Raw genomic sequence first — 18,448 nt, forward strand, 5'->3', positions numbered from 1 at the left:
TTTTGCATTAGGGTTCTTTGCTGAATGAATTTTGTGATACTAATATGATTTACTGAAGTTATCATATGAATATTTGACATTTCCTTCTATTTTTTAATCATATAAATAGCCATCACTAAAAATGGCCTTGAAAAATCCCAGCCCAAAACACATCCCCACATACTGGAAACTCAGTGGAACATACCAAATATTCCTTCCTCAAAAAATAATAAAAATGAAAAATGAAAAATCAGTACACAATGACATCTGTAGGTAATGTTAATGCAGAAAATTGCGATTGACAGAGATGAGGCATTGTTTGAAACTTTCAATCTTTATTAACACCTTACCGAATGCACAAAAAGGATTGAAAATTTCAGATGGCATTCAAATAATACTGCTCATTCCAACAGCAAAGAATGAAGTCTAACTACACAAACCTAAAATTGCATAATATATTAGGAATTTATGGTGCCATTTGTTTTGTTATAAACACGCTTCCCAAATCGTCTATGTCGATGCTGAAACGAGCGTAAAGCTTCAGCAAATTGAACTTCTCCAAATTCAGGCCACAAAGAATTATCAAAATAGAGTTCAGTATATGCCAACTGCCATAGTAAGAAATTACTGAGCCTCTGCTCACCGCTTGTACGGATTAGCAAATCAGGACTCGCAATATCTCCCACACAGCTTGTTTCCAATTCTTTCTCAAACAGTGATTCTGTAATATCAGTGGCCTTGAGATTGCCATCCTCTACTCGTCCAGCAAGTCGCTGACAGGCTTGTACTATGTCATTTCGACCACTGTAACTTAGAGCAATAACAAGATTTAAACGAGAATTATGCTTTGTCATCTCTTCTACTTCTACAATTGATGTCTGTAAGGACTGTGTTAGAACAGCCAAGTCTCCAATCACACACAAACGAATATTTTCTCTGCAAAAATAAATGGACAATCAGTGTATAGAATTTTTATGCACAAAGAGCAAGGGTGGTTTAGATTCTAAGATTAGCAATTTAACATTAAATGTGAAGAATTTGAATAAATAACACAATTTATGTACACTTGAAAATTGAAACCCCATCCTTGGACCGGGGCCTATATTCAGCAGGTAATGCTAGATAAAGCATATTCCAACTTTCATACAACCATGTTCACCTTTTCTCTATCTATCATGTAAAAACCAAGGTTGTGAACTTGTATGGATGTGCATGATACAGGCAAATAACACCATGTGGGAACCCCCATAATTCAGGGACACAGGTACAAGGGTGCACAGGATATCAATGAGAGAGAGTGCAGACAGTACAGATTCTCAAATTTTTGATGTACTATAGCTGAAAACATCAGACTTGAAGGTTGAAATTTGAAACTTAAGACCCTACTGAAATATCATAAGACTATAATACCTAAAGTACTGGGTTCTTCCTGGTAATGGTCGGGTCCGGGTCTAGTTCGTCCGGAATCCAGGTCGGATGTGATACTCTGTGAGTTCAGACAGGGTCCGGCCCACAGCATGTGGGTTCAGGCTCCCAAAACCAGGAAGTATTTGGAAAGAATTTGCTCACCTGCGAAAAGACCCTGCAAGTATTTGAGTAATTTATAATTTGCTTCACTTTTTTAACTAGTATTTGTCCAACAATTTCTTCAAATTGTGAATTCTTTGATCATCATTGGCAACAAAAGTAACTGTTGTACACAAATTGGAGACCGCACATTTTCCAGCCCCAAGCAATTTGTTTCTCCATATGTTACTCCATTGAGTTTGAACTCTTCCATCATCCTGTTAAAAACATTGCCCCCATTATTGAACAAGTATTTGAATGGAGGATCAACTTGTACGTGGATATTTCTGGCAGTAAAACATGGGCCAGTCTGTGCTTGTATCAGCTCGTTTTTGTACCCATCTATGCTGTAATTGATCACTGAACCTGAAGCATATTATTGTTCGGGTAATGAGGATCCAGTGCGTCAATCAAGATTGATCAACATTTTCTCATAGTACGAGAGTTCTTGGTTGATGATATTTGAGAGTGGACAATCTCCTGGACAGCTATAATTTTTAATTTTTATTTGTAATTATTTTATCTGAGACAAAACCTATTTCCTGAGTTAACGGATTCACACCCTGGACCCTCGAACCAGGTCTGGGCTCAAGTGGGGGTCCAGGTCAACCCAGGTGGACCCACAGGTCCAGACACAGACCCTGCACATATCCAGCCCAGACCCAGGAGGATCTCGTGCACATTTGTGCAAACCAATGGCTTAATGGGCCCAAAAAATGTTTAAAGACACATTTTATTATTATTGTTTCGTAAACCTAAACAGCCCAAAATGAAGCTCTATCATTTTGCTCTCTCCATCTTGTCCGATTGAACTGAGGTGATTCTATTGGAAGGAGATCAATTGTGGAGTGTCAAATATCCTCCACAAAGCAGGATTAAGTGCGCAAGATATGCATTTCAACCATAGCCTTTAATTTTTTGATAGATCACTTCAAGTTGATGAGTTCTAAATTTTTTTCAAGTTTGTGAAGAAGTTTTGAAGTATTTTTGTTTTCAATTTTTTAATAGATTGCAACAATGAGTAGAAAAATCTAAATTGGTGGCAAGGGATCTTAAAAATTTAAAATTGGTAAGGGGTCTCCTTTACGGAGACACTACGAGAATTAATGAACTTCCAGGAGGTGGGGGGATTAATTGGAAATGTGATTTTTGCAACACACAATATAGAAACTTCTACTCCTGAGTCAAACTTCATTTTTTTGGCCCAGGGGGTATAGGGATTAATATGTTTAAGGGTCCAAGGCCAGCTAAGAAGGGGTTGTCAACTGGGCAAATAGCAGCATTCATAAAAGAACAAGAAGATGCTAACAAATTGGTTGCAAAATAAAACAAGGTGGTTATAGTTCCGGGAAACAAAAAACAATAACACCACCCTCTCAATCAGCCTCTAGACATCCCTTCTTGCCTATGACTTCTAGGGAGGATGAAGATGTAAATCAACCACAAACCACCACCCGTCCATTAGAAAAAAATGAGGCAAGAGATATTGCTGATGAAAAAAATGCAAGTTGCCTCAATGCGAATGGTCTTCCAATCAACTTAGTGAGATCACCTTATCAGAGGGGGTGGTGACAGCAATAAATAATGCACCTTCTAATTACAAAGGTCTTGGATTTAAAAGGTGTGCACCATCTTATTGCATAAAGAGAGAAAACCTGTAGAGGCCCAATTAAAACCAATTAAAGATTCTTGGATTCAAACAGGTGTGTCTATTATTCCTGATGGATAGGAAGATTGCAAAAGTTGTCCATTAATCAATGTAGTTGTTGTGTCCCCCAAGAGGTCAAATTTTTTGAGGGCGGTTGATTCTGAAGGGGAAGTAAAAGATGTCGAGTTCATTGTCAGGATTCTCATTAACTCTATAGAGTCAGTGGGTCATGATAATGTTGTCCAAGTAATTACGAAAAATGCAAAAGTTCGCAAGGTTGCAGGTGCTTTGGTAGAGGCTAGATATGATCCCATCTTTTGGACACCGTGCATCATCTGCTTGCTCAATTTGGTGATGCAAGCAATTAGGACCCATATAGAATGGATGAAACAAATATATGAGGGTGCAGAGATTCAAATGTTTGTGAAAAACCACCATATGTCATTAGCAATTTTCACAACTTTCTCGAGATTGAAAATTTTGAAGATAAATTTTAAAATTTAATTTATTTAGTTTCATTTGTCATTTTATGTCATGTTTAACATTATTGAATAAAAAAAAAAAATTGTTGTTTACATATTTTAAATGTGTTATTAACTTACTATTAACATGTTCTTAGGTGGCTAAAACCTAGTTTGCATCTCACACAACTGTTCTTATACTTGTGAGAGAGAAAGAGGCATTATCACAAATGGTTATTAGCAACCAATGGGATATTTGGAAGCAATCTGATACAGTGAGGGGCCAACAGGTGAAGGATATGATATTGGATGATGGCTGGTCGGCTTGCGTGGATTATGTGGAATTCACCAAACCTATCTTGCCTATGCTTTGGTTTGTCAACACTGATGAACCATGTTCGGGGGATATCTATGAGAGCATAGACACAATGTTGGAGAAAATAAAATCGGTACATTCTAATGCATTCCTCTGTCCTTGTTTATTGAGAAATATCTAAATTGACATAACTTACATCAAGGTGACTTATATGAACATCATTTGATGTCCCAAGTTATACAAAGGAGAGATAAATGATCCTGAGAACACCTTATACAAAAAGGTGGAAGCAATTGTTCTTCATTGTTGGAACAAGATTGTTGATGTTTGATAGCTTCTGTCAGATAAACATATATATAATTACATGAGATATAATTGAGATAAAATATATGAGAGAAATTAATAATATATTATTATATTAATTATCTGATTAACGAATAGACATGTCCCACGAAGGGATTATACTCAATATAAATGTAAGCAATTATCGCTTTTGAAAAATGTTGTCGAGAAAATATATATTTTAGCCAACGGGTAGAATTGTATCCAAACGGGCGCGTGATAGTTGAGTCACCCCTTTGGATACAATTCTACCCGTCGATTACAATATAGACTTTCTCGACAACAAAAAACACATACCCAATACAATGGCAGTGCTTAGTACATTTGCAGCGATCCTCAGAAAACAAACATGGTATCAGATCCTAGTTGTTGCAAATGAGAAAATATTAATCATCTTTGAGGTCTAACTTATTGCTATGGCAACATCGTGGAAATTGCAAATTACTAGAACCAATTGTGTTCCATCGAGTCAAAGAAAGTCTTTCATCTCTGGACATCTAGGATTTTAGAAAGACAACAAAGTGTATCCAATCAAGCAGTTATGTTGGCAGATCTCATCTCTAATTTGTATAGGTTCCACACGGCAGATCACTACGGCAATGAGCAGATTCCACTATTGAGCAGAGATACTCTTGAGAAACAAACTTAGACTCGAACATAAGCCTTGTCAATCCCCTATGAGTCTTCATCAGAGCACTAACACAAGAGATATCATTTTGGACAAAAGATGAATTGTAAAGGCAGATGACTTTATACTAGCGAGTGGATGATAAACGCACGACATCCTCTCTCCATCATCATACCCTCTATGCACACATGATGTGAGACAAAATGTAGTAATTGGGTGGATGCATTCATCTACTTCAAGCTCAAAGGTTTAGAGTGTTCGTGAGCAGCTTGCAAAGCCTAATGATAATATCTCATATAAAGTTCAAAGGTGCTTGGTGTACCTTCCAAACTACCCAATATGAGAACAAGTATGCAAGCACATTTTGTAGTTTCAAACATATGTGCAAAGCATAACAGGTCCACCACATGATAAATGCAATATCAAGGAAATTTAATGATAGCTTGCTCACTAGAATTGAAGCATCAATGGATTCATAGTCTAAGCGAAGGCTAGTGATGGTAATGACAACATGGGCTTTGGACTTTGAATGGTTCTCTTTACATGCCCATGCAAAGTGCGAACAAAGATGTCATTGTCTAACTAGAGACAATAAAATAAATTTGTTCTAATCTTGTCTCAGCATATTAAAATAAATTTGCATGTATCCTTCTATCAAGTTTGTGATCAATATAGCAATAACGAAGACAGAAGAAACAACAAGCAACCTCTATTGATTTGTCAACAAAGAGGTCACATCCTTGTATATGTGCTTGTGAAGCATAGTGTATAGCAGAAGTGATAACACTCAACTATGGAAGGAACTTGGTTATGAGTCGACGCTAGACGGAAATAATTTTGTTTGAAGAAAACTTTAGAATTGGCCGAAAGAAATTAATCTCGACAAGCGTAAGGGATAAAGCATTGAGGAGTATGTGCTTGCAGACAAACTTTGAGCTTGTCAAGCTCTTCGTGACTTGAGGTCCCCGTTGAGCCCTCAAGTTTTCGTGCTCCTGTACACATACAACTCGTCATGCTCCACTAGACATCTTCCTTAGCTATGAAACAATCTCTCTTCTTTGCTGCTATTTTAATGCCTCCACTGTGGTAAGTAGGCGATAGAATAACAATGAGGAAGTTTAATAGTTGACGTGAAGTGAGAAGGTGTATGAAAGGCTTAACCAAATATAAGTAAAGGTATCTAAGGTATGATGCAATTTGATATTTTAATTAAGAATAATGAGTTATAATTATGTGCATCAAGGTATGTAATGATTATTTATTTATTTGTATAATATGACAAAATATATGATGCATAATATGTTGTTTTTATTCATTAGTATTAGTTTTCTATATATATTATATATATAATGTGTGTATATGTATGGTATGTATAAGTGAATGTACAAATGCAAAATGTGTAAATATAATCAAAGGATAATTTAAAATTATTAATGAAAAAATAATTTTGATAATCTATTCAATGTATATTTATTTAATTTAAATATGTATCTATATTACATTGGAATGATCTTATATCATTATGCAGAGTTATCCTTGAGTATTATGTTAGTCTCTCTCTTATTTGTATTTTCAATACATACTATAAGAGTTATTTGCTTTGATCGTTTCCTCCGAAAATGTTATCGCTAGAAGAGTGAGATTGAGATTCAAAGGGAGACTAACATTTCATTAGAGGCAACCTTGAAAGAGAGGAAGCAGATAGAGGATATGACTCAGTCAACCTTCGGTGATCTCAATCATATTGATTCAGAGGGAGGAAACCATGTTGAGATGGATTCCCCTGTGATCAATAAATTGGTATCAAATAAGAAGATTGTGATTCATGAATATTCCTTGTGACTGTGGTTTTAATGGGCCTACCCCCTATGTACATCACGAGGAAATAACGACTTCCAAATGATGTCATTTGTATTTGCAAAAGTTATTATAAGGTGACGATCTTACAATAACTTGTATTATGAGATCAAACAAATAGAGTACATGGTGAATGTCTTGCATCTCAACATTCTAGAAGGCCATTACTCAAAGAGTAATTGGTGAATATCATTGACATTCTAGGAAGCCAATACTCTTAATATTAAATGTGATATCAAACCTTATTTTGAGTATTTGGTAAATATCATTGATATTTTGAGAGGCCAATATTCTTGATAGCAGATGTTATATCAAACCTTATTTTGAGTTCTTGGTAAATATGATCGATATTCTACGAGACCAATACTCATGATATCAAGCCTTATTGAGTATTTGGTGAATATCATATGTTGATATTATAGGAGACCAATACTCTTGATATCAAATGTGATATCAAAATGATGGATATCTTCTGATTAAAGATATCCTTAACCTTGCTAACTTGATATTACTTTGAGGTAACACATGTTTTTATCCTCCCCAGCTAAGAGGGAGTGTTGATATTTGATAGCTTATGTCAGATAATATACTTGAGATATAAATATATGAGAGAAATTAATATAATATATATTTATATATGATTAAATACATTATTATATTAATTATCTGATTAACAAATAAACATGTCCCATGAAGGGACATGTTTATTCATGGCTTATACTCAATATAAATGTAAGTGATTGTTGCATTTGGAAAACATATACCATATACAATGGCAATGCTTAGTACACTTGCAGCAATCCTCTGAAAACCAACAAAGATGACCACACCTTTGCACCTCCTAGCATATGCTCTGAGAGTTGCTAGCAGCGGAAGTTTGTTTCCATGTTAACCCTTACGTGGTCTCATGAACCTGGTTTTTGTGTAAGAGGAGGGCAACCCAACGACCACTTGGTACCCCGAGCTTGAGAGACCAATGTAAAGGAGGTGATGAGCTGATTTGTAGTCTATCTCAAAGGGAATTGAAGTTGTAAGGTGTGATCTTGAAGCATCATGGCCTCCTCGAGATAAAGTGCAAGATACCGCTAATCAATACACCTATAAAGGGATGAGAGAAGCCAACACTGAGGTAGTAAACTCTTCAACCTCGTAGTAGATAGGAATGCGGAAAATAAAAGTGATTTTGTCTTAGCTTCCCCTATGTCACAAAGTTGGTAGATCCAATCCTCTCTACCAATCTGATGGTTCGTATAGATATGGAGTCGATGAAAGCTCACCTATATATCACTTAACTGCTCTGCTTAAAAGGTCATCCTCGGATGGGGCCCCTTCGAGGGGTTGACCCATGTCATAAGGATATACTGCTTGTAGATGTCCATTGTGACGTGCATATTCAACTTTTGTCAAGGAGGAGATGAGTGGGGGCATCCAAAGAGTACTAGGAAGGAGGAAGGCGGTCAATCTTGATCCCCATAGAACTCAAAAGAGTAGAGACTTAGGCATTACCAACAACAAACCCGACCAATGGAGTCAACACCCTGAATCACCTTTGAGGAGCAATAGGCCAGGTAAGAATATCTGTGACACCCCTCAACCGAAACCATGAAGCACCAAAGACGATGGAGAAACCAAACTAGGTCGAAGACGGCTCCAAGTTTGAAAGGATATGCCACAAACCTGGCCAAAATGACACTACATGTAGACTAATGGCATTTGATGATGCACCTAAGAAAAAGGGTCTAAACCCTTTCCACCGATGCCCAATCTGACTCCAAAAGGGAGGGCCCCCAAACCGCAAAACTATATAGCATGGTTGGCCTGATCAAGGTTTCTAAGAGAGCCATATTGTACATGGTGTCCTTTAAGTGATGTTGGAAGGACTACCGCTCAAGCAAAGCAAAAGAGCATTTAGTAGACTCTTTAGCGATCCAAAGGTGGGGGCAAATGTTAGGAGAGAATTTGGATTGTTTTTCTCAAGAAAAAATGCAGAGCCTATTGTTGTTAATGACCAAAGCAGAATGGATGCTATTACATGGTGGCAGCTTTATGGTCAAGATTATACGTACCTCCAACCTCTTGCAATTAAGATCCTATCACAAGTATTTTAGGCCTTTTATTTTTTTCTGGCCACTTGCATTATAAAATTTAACACTTAACCCTCTTGAATTTATCTTGTATTTTATTTTTATTTTTTTTTGGTTTTCTCTCTAGGTTGCAAGCTCTTCTACTGCTGAGCTGAATTGGAGTACATAATCCTTTATCCACTCAATGAAGCATAACTGGTTGAATGCAAAAATACCAAAAGACTTGGAATTCATTCAAAACAATTTGCCCCTCGCGACACGAAAGGATGTGAAATACAAGAAAGGGGCAAAGAAACTTTGGGATGTAGCACCCGAGTCTACTGCCTTGGATTTGACCATTCAAGATCTTGCTAAAGCCATTTTGCTTGATGTGGATGATGATGATGACACAGCACCATCTAATCCTAGTGGAACCGGTCCGGGGTCTAATAATGATGTTTATCAACCACTTGTAATTGCTACATACCCCATTGATGCGAATTTTTTTGATAATCCATTTGATGATTGATGAACACTTTCATGATTGAACATTGAATCATGTTTCAAGCTTTAATAAACTATATTTTGAATTTTCATTTGGTAATTCAGTAATTCAAAGTGATTATTTTATTTAGAATAGGAAGCATAGATCAATGATCAAGTATTTAAATTTTAAATTTTTATCTTTGACATTTGGCATTGATCAATGATCAAGCATCATTCTATGAAATGATTTTGTTTTACAATTCTATATATTTCTCTTATTTTTTTGTATATATATATTGTGTTACATACACACACACACACACACACACATGTACCCATACGTACCATAATGGAAAAAAAATCACAGACCCCATTCCAGGTTCTCGTATCTGAATCCCTCCCCAAACCGGAACCAATAACTTAACCTGGCTTGCTATGGGAAAAAATATTTGGCTGTATTGGTTTGATTTTCCCAGTCATGAGTTTTAAGAATACATTGTGGATGCTCTTGCATTATGCTAATGGTCGGTACTAATCCACGTGCTTGATTTTGCCAGCTATGAGTTCGAAGATTATTTTGAATACCCGATTGCATGATAATTGGTTAGATAAAAAATACTGGTGCATGTGCTGATACATACCCTTTGCATGATGCAATTAGTTAGACAATAAATACTGGTGTATTTCTTTACTATTTGCATTGTGGTATTATGAACTTGTTTGCTGCTGCACATATGTATATATTTTATATTTTTTATATGTTCTTGTACGGATGAACACTGTTAAAGTTGTAGCTTCAGTCGGATTCATTTGATCTGATCTACATTATATTTTTTGGTAAATCATCATTTCCTATCTATACTTATCTATGTTAATATATATATATATATATATATATATATATATATATATATATATATATATATATATATAATACTATACATATTATATTATATATATTATATATATGGTTATTTATATTACTAATATATTAATATGTTAACTAGTGATGATTAACTGTAGAGACATGTCTCCTCCTCTCTTATTTAGAAGCCTTCATTTGCATTTGGAACACAATAAATAACATGGCAATTGTTAGTACATTTGCAGTGATCCTAGAAATCAACATGGTATCAAAACCAGACTGCAAATGTAAGATAAAGTATAAAAGATAAAACGAGAAATAGAATTCGCTTAAGCACATCCTTTGGAAACTATGAAGAGTCTTCATCAGATGAAAGGGCAAATGCAGTTGGACATCAAAGAGTTCTTCTTCTGTGGCTTTTGGTGAACCAACATTTGTATTACTGCTTGGTCAGCAGAGATCAAGCATATGGTAACTGTAGTGTTACATGACTAAGACAATGTAGCCTCTACAATTTTGAAGAGCTCTCCTTTATGGTGTCCTATTTAAACGCTAAGAGTCACCCTTCAAGTAACAACCTTTGTTTCTAGTGCCACGTGTCTATGGCTATTGCGTTACTAAACATTATTAAAGAGTCCTCAATGTTAAAATATGAAAGGACATGAGCATGTCCTTTCCGTTGTTTGAGTTTCACAGTGAAAAATCTCTTCGAAGACATCCGATAAAAATGGTGGAGAATAATAACATATAAGCAGCACAAAATAAAAAGAGATATTCACATTCGGACCAAAGGGAGAAGCGGTTAAATAACAACGAGAAAATATATTCCAGTTTCGAGAACCACGTGGAGAAAGTAAAGGGGATCAAAGACTATTGTGGAAGGACACATTATTAGCACCAGATGGGGATATTGGAAAACACTACGAATAGTAAAGACCAATAGAAATTTTGTGCCAAGTTTGCAAGACCATTAAACGGCAGGTGAAATAATATATTTGCAAGTCATAAATACATATTGCTATATGTCAATGGTGGGGTCTCAACGAATGAAGCTAGGTTTATAAGCACTGACCGTATAGTATAAAGTCAAACAAATTAATACAAAATGTGGATGTGAGATTTATCCCTCGAAATGGATGAGGATGAAGTCCTAGAAGCCAATTGAAGTCTCTGAATAGGACCTATCCTAACAGCAAAGGATATGAATAGGACGAATCCCGACAAAACATATATAATAGGAAGAATTACCAAAAGCATTGGCTCAACCATTGAAGAAATTTTGAGAGCGGACAAAATATTCATTGAAACTGAACACTCACAGTGAAAACCATGTGGCAAATGACGAACCTCAATCCTACGTTAAAAAGCAATCACACAAGATTGGATTGACAAGTGGGAATAATGGAAACCAATCATATTAACAAACCGCAAGCTTTCAAAGAATTACAGACAAAACTCGACTGCCACTTGGTATGTCCCCACCAAGAGTCAAGGCCCTCAATTAAGAGGATAGTTGCGAGAAAAAGTGAATGATCTGGAACCATTCAATGTGGGTGTTAAATGCTCCTCCCAAGCTCTATGTGCCGAGGATGATCCGACTCAAATTTCAACAAGTGGGCGGCACATTTGGCAAAGGTATATTGCCACTTAATTAATAAACTTATGTAGTTTCCCTTATGAGACTCACAAGGTTACCGTAGAAGTGGCGGAGGTGACTTGCAAGCCACCTTATGAAGTCGTACTTGATTCTTGGAAGGTAAGTATGATGTTTAATGTGTTATTTAAATATAATGATATGTGAGATTTTTTTTAAAAATTATATTATCATCAAAAAAATTGTTTAAAATATATATATTGAGGATTGAATATACGCATATATGTTTAAGGCATAAATTTAAAGTAGATATTTATATAATTATACAAAACTATTTATTATCCTTGAGTATTATTGTAGTCTCGCTCTTATTTTTATACATACTATAAGAGCAATGTGCCTTGATCTTCTCCTTCGAGAATGTTCTTGTAGGAAAAGGAGGATTGATGTCAAATTCCGAGCGAGTATGACACATCCGAAGGAGCGGATAGAGGATTTGTTTCAGTTGATATTTGAAGATCTTGATCATATCAAAATCAGAGGGAGTTTTGACTTCATGTAGACATTTGGTATCATGCGTATAACTACATGATCTAATGGGCCTACCCTCTATGTACATCAGGAGGAAGTGACGACTTCCAAATGATTATCACTTGCATTTGCATAAGTTATTGAAAGGTGGCGATCTTAGAATAACTTAATTTTTTATTATGATGGATATCTTATGATTAAGATTCTAAGGGAGGCTGACATTTGAGGCAACCTTAAAAGAGAGGGAGCATATAAAGGATATGATTCAATCAACCTTTGGTGATCTCGATGTTACATCCCAATTTTTGACCTAATTTAAAATATAGGCATTGAGGTTCACATGAAGTCAGTTGGCAATTTAATTTGTTATGATCCTGTAAAAATGGTAAGATAGTCGTTATAATTTCAAGTGAAGATATCAAGTTAGTTAATCATTTACAATGAATTTATAGAACTGAGACGATGATTAACCGTTATGATTATTTATGATTAAATAATTTATTTTGATAATAAAAAATTAATTATGGAGAAATTCCTTATAGGAAACACGTCGAAAGGGGTGGAAGCATTGTCAGAAAAGAATTAGGCAAGGCATCACCATCACTGGGCAAATGGGTAGAGGACCTAGCGACTTGAAACAAAATACATCTGAGGGACCTGAATGAGTTATTTAAAAAAATAATCTAACTAAAATAATTGAGTTAAAATATAAAACATATCTTAAAGGGATTTTGATCTTCATCATATTATTTTAATAAATATTTATATACATGCATTTAAAAATAAAAATGATTTTGTCACTATTATAATTTAATAATTTAATAAAGTGATGTTTACATGTGCATATAAGATTATAATATAATAACGTTTGAATTATAATATTTGAACTATAATCTTCCAACTCTATTCTTTCTTTTTAATATTCTTGCTTTTAATCAATTAACACTTGGCATGATTAATTGATTTTATATTTGGCAATTCGAATTGTCTTAATCCTTCCAACTTCTCTTCAACTCCTTATTCTTTTCCCTCTTTATTTCTTTCTCTTATATTTTGTATTGTGATGCATTTGAATGGCCATCTTGATAACCGAAGGTAGCCGAAGAGCCAAGGCCGGCCATTTAATAGAATACCATTGATCATATTGGAGACAACTCTCTTCTTCTTATTGCAATTTACCTCTACCTTACATTGGCTAAAGCTTTGCAACCAAGGTAATCTCAAAATAACTTCAGAATTCATAACTTGCCATTTTCAAACTAAATTCTTTTTCCTTCTTCACCGTCAACAAGTACTAAGCACAGGAGGCCATGGGAGTTCTTTAATTCCAGCTGCGAGAGGAGAAACACCCTGCAACAAGTGACATATTTTGCACCCCGAATCCCTATGATATAGCAAATACTTTTACCTTGCTGTTTTTCTTAGCTGTCAGATTGAAGCCAGAATTAAGCCTCAGATTTGCAGGAGGACAATTTACAACGAATCTCAAATCATGAGTTCAGATAATTATAATTCTTGTTTTGTTTTCCATAATGAGCCAACTGAAAACGGATCTTCCTATTTTCAAGAATGAATATCATAAAAGCAATGTAAATCATGAATCGATTTTACTGAGTTTATTAGCTATCTTCAGCCGATACATAATGATAGGGTTGAGAATGAATTAAATATGTTTTCCAAATCCTTTTCTCTCTGATTGAGTATCCATCCATAGCCGGCTAGGCATGTTAAATAGAGATCAATTTATAATACCAGCTGTTTATATTATGAAAAGTGTATGAGTTCATTCACCAAGTATCCCTGAGTATATTTCATTTATAAATTCATTTGGCAGTTGTATCATGCTTGATTGATTACATAAATTCACATTAATGCACATGCTTTTATACTTAAAACACCGAGGAATTCACTGGCAAGCTGCCAATGATTTAATGAAGAGGTGTAAAACATAATCAGAATACCTATAGATTCTATAACACCTAGGATTCACCGGTGATGAAATTGTAAATAGGTGGACTGATTCTGCATGAACACAAAAGAGAAGTCAGATATGATTATATTATATTGATTAAACAATAAATTCTGAAATCTTCTAGTATAATTGATAGAACCAATTGTTCTAAGAATTCCGAACACCTGGGACTCACCCAGCCGTGTAGCCAGGGAAAATGGGTGATGAGATGAGAGAAAAGAATCTGCAATACCATGAAATCAATAATAGTTTGACATAACATTGTTATCATTTTTAATATGAAATATTTAATAGCTCATGCATAATCCCATTATTGTAATATCCTGTTGCCAGGTCGTATGGGTGTTACATACTAGGATGCCTAGTGGATGGCAAGATGATTCTTGCCAATTCTGGGTAGGGAGGGCCTCTCTCATTAGAGATCATGTGGGGATAAAGTTGTGGTCCGAGGTTGGGAGGTTAAGCCCCTAACAATGTTTCACCTCTCCATAAGTTGCCGAACATGCGTCGAACAAAGATAAGATGTGCATCCAATTGTTTATATCAGAACCAATAACTTTACTTTTATGATTAATATGCAAGAAGTTAAGAATAATTGAGTTATTTCATTGTTACACCTAGATGCAAGAGATAGATTTATGGATTTTTTTCATTTATATGAACATCGAATATAAGTATATTTTTCTAATCTTGAGTTACTATCACAGCTAAGTAATTGGAAGGAAAGGAATCTAAAGCCCTAATTGATTGAGTGATGACTGGAATCCTAAATGATACAGTGGTATCAGGAGCCCTAATTAAATCCGTGGTATCGAAAGCCCTATTTGAATCAGTGGTATCAGAAGCTCTAATTAAATCTGTGGTATCAAAAGCCCTATTTGAATCAGTGGTATTGGAAGCCCTAAAAGATTTCAATGGTAATCGATGCCCTAATGATTACAGTGGTAAGTGATGCCCAATTTTTATATAGTGGTATTTAATGATAATCGTCTTTTGATTTTGATTTAACAATATTGGATAGAAGTCATTTCATGATATTGTTATAGAGGTATTTGTGAACTAACCCTGGTGGTTGCAGAAGCATCCTAAGTTTTGATTTCGACCTCAGTTTCCGTGGTATGTGGATTTCAATTTTTGTAGTAATTTCATTTTATGGTGTTTTAAGTTTTTAGTTTAAGAAAATTTTGTTTAACTGTTTTTAACCGTCAATCCCTTTCATATGAACGAAATTGATTTAACCGACTTCCTATGAATATGAAGTGATAACTGTATTTTTTTGAGTACGTTAGATGTTAACTAAGACCCAAAAAAACTAGATGTTACACTTGATCATATTAATTTAGAGGGAGTAAACCACATTGTGATGGATTTACCAATGATATAAATTTGGAATACACAAATTAAAAGATGTGTGTAATATAGGTTAAATCCAAAGATCAAACAAATACCTCTACATGAACAAAGGAAATTTGAGTTGTTGTGAGACGTTAATGAAGCTTTTTAGAATTCATTTGAATCATCTACGAGTCTCTCGTTGATGAATGAGTTGTAGATTCATTCATGTGGCACACTCATACTCAATCAAGATATTGACATATTGTGGACAAGTTTGAGAAAATGGAAGAACATGTTTGCTTCAACTGTTAAACTTAATGAATGTTTGGACCTTCAATGGATGAAAAGAGCAACTTGGAACTTAGAAAGAAGTTGTCATATTTGATGTAATGCAAAAGTTTTCAAAGATATAAGAGTGGGAATTTTATACTGTGGGGGGAATAATAACCAATGTTTTGTTCCCACTTGAACCATCTTTAGAAAGGAGATGTTCCATGACCCTCATGGCCGATAAGTACTTGTATCTTTTACATTTATCTATTTATTTATTTATAATCCTATACACACTATAAGAGTTATTTGCCTATCATAGGATGTTCTTGCAGGAAAAGAAGGTTGGTACTTTACACATGCTACCAAATATTGTGTAAACTCAATCTTACGATATTAACTTCAAAGACATTGATGATCAAGATGGATAAAGTAAGGATCTTGAAGCAAATATCTTTGATGATTGAGATTATGAGTATCCTTCAACATTAAGAGAGAGTATGACACTTCTTCAAAGGCAACCAACACAAGAGCTTAGAAGATTAATACTTAGAGGCTCAGATACCGATGCATGGCCCTAGTGCCTAGCTTCCGCATCCGATACTGACAGATGCAAGAAGCCTCTGGATGCCTGCGGGTGGCTTCCGGGCAGCATCCGCAAGGAATCCGGGAGCATCCAGAAGCATCCGCCGGAGTTAGGCGAAAAACCAGTAAAATAATGTATATTTTAACTTAAAACTATGAAACAACATGTGACTAAAAGCATTTTTTAAAGCATTTTTTCACAATAAAACCCTAAAACGACCCTAGAAGACAACATAGAAGCATTCACAAGAGTCATTTGAGAATTTTGTTTGCACCTACAGCCACTCCTTCATTGTGAAGCTAAGTTCAGCATTTTCGAAGAGGATCGATCGAAGAGGGAGAGATAGCTTTCTCAAAGAAGTTTAAACCATTCAAGGTAAGTGATCAATCCTTTTCTTGAGTATTTAGATGAATTTTTTTGAGTTTTTGATGATTTTTTTAAGTTCTTGAAGATTTTTTTAAAGTTTTTTTACAATTTATTTTTTTTGAAAGATATGTAGAAGCAACTTTGGGTATCTATTTTAGTAGTTTTTCTCACTTCTTTCCACTTGTATGCATGATCATTGATGTTCATCGTTGTTAGGAACTAATTAAAATTTATTTATTTTCTTATAAAATAGGTTGCAAAAAACTAAGCAAGAATGGATACCGGTAGTAGTGCTAGTCAAAGTTCAGTGGGGGGCCAAGGAGGGGAAGGGACTAATAATTTCAAAATTGATGTAGGTTCTCCTTTGTGGAGACATACAACACGGATATCACAGGTTTTAGGAGGTGGCTCATACTATTGGAAGTGCAATTATTGTCAAAGTAACAAAGGAAAACCTTTCAATAGCTCATATTCTCAAGTGAAGCTTCATTTTATGAGCCCTGCTGGCAAAGGATTTGGAATTTGCAAAGGCAAAAATGGTACTGGGATGACTAGCGCGGAAATACTTTCATTTGTAAGAGAACAAGAAGCTACTGATGCATTGATCAATAGATCAAAAAAAAGCTACTATCAAGGTCCTTCCTCAAAGAGCAAGCCAAAGACACCCACTAAACCAATGGCATCCTCCCAACACCCATTCTTGCAGGTATCTGTGCCAGAAGAGGATGAGGAAGAAGTGGAAATTTCAACCCGTAAAAGAGGCCCATTGGACACCGCATTTAAAATGGGGGCAAGAGACGCGCTGATGAAGCTATTGCACGTTGCCTCTATGCGAATGGGCTTTCTTTCAACTTGGTGAGATCACCATATTGGAAGGAAATGGTGGCAGCAATCAAAGAATCACCAGCTGACTACACAAGCCCGGGTTATGAAAAGGTGCGTACAAATTTATTGCAACAAGAGAGGGCACACATATAGAGAGAGACCTTCAACCAATCAAAAAATCTTGGAAAACTTCGGGTCTAACTATTGTGTCAGATGGTTGGAAGGATACAAGAAACCGGCCACTAATTAATGTGATTGCAATTTCCCCCAAAGGGGCAATGTTTTTGAAGGCCATTGATTGTGAAGGGCAAGTGAAGGATTCGGAATTCATTTCTAGAATTCTCATTGAGGCCATCAAGATGGTGGGTAGTGAGAATGTGGTACAAGTGGTCACTAACAATGCCAAAAATTGCAAGGGTGCGGGTGCTTTAGTTGAGAGTCAGTATGACCATATTTTTTGGACTCCATGCACTGTTCACTCCCTTAACTTGATCATGCAGAGGGTTGGCACTCAAGTAGATTGGGTGAAGAAAATATATGAAGAGGGGGAGGACATACAGATGTTTGTGACCAACCACCACATGTCACAATCCATTTTTAGAACATACTCCAAATTGGAGTTGCTGAAGGTAAATTAATTTTTTTAAATTACTAAGTTTCATGGTTTTGTAATTTAGTTAAAAATTAAAATTTATAATTATATTGTCAATTGACATATTGTTAACTTGCTTAGGTTGCTGAGACCCGTTTTGCATCTC

The 18,448-nt window shown here is 35.4% G+C and overlaps 1 protein-coding gene across 1 annotated transcript in view; it reads right to left on the minus strand.

Moving 5' to 3' along the window:
• Nucleotides 1-294: 294 nt before the first annotated feature.
• Nucleotides 295-18,448, minus strand: part of CPT4 (Undecaprenyl pyrophosphate synthetase family protein) — a 71,028-nt gene continuing 52,874 nt past the window's right edge. The window contains exon 3 of the mRNA XM_089826338.1: nucleotides 295-915. Coding sequence (XP_089682464.1) covers nucleotides 438-915 — 478 coding nt within the window. The 3' untranslated portion in view covers nucleotides 295-437. The remainder of the gene's footprint in view (nucleotides 916-18,448) is intronic.

Source organism: Cupressus sempervirens, chromosome 4 (assembly GCF_028749045.1).
Source record: "Cupressus sempervirens isolate cs-2001-9-10 chromosome 4, ASM2874904v1, whole genome shotgun sequence".
Lineage (NCBI taxonomy): Eukaryota > Viridiplantae > Streptophyta > Pinopsida > Cupressales > Cupressaceae > Cupressus > Cupressus sempervirens.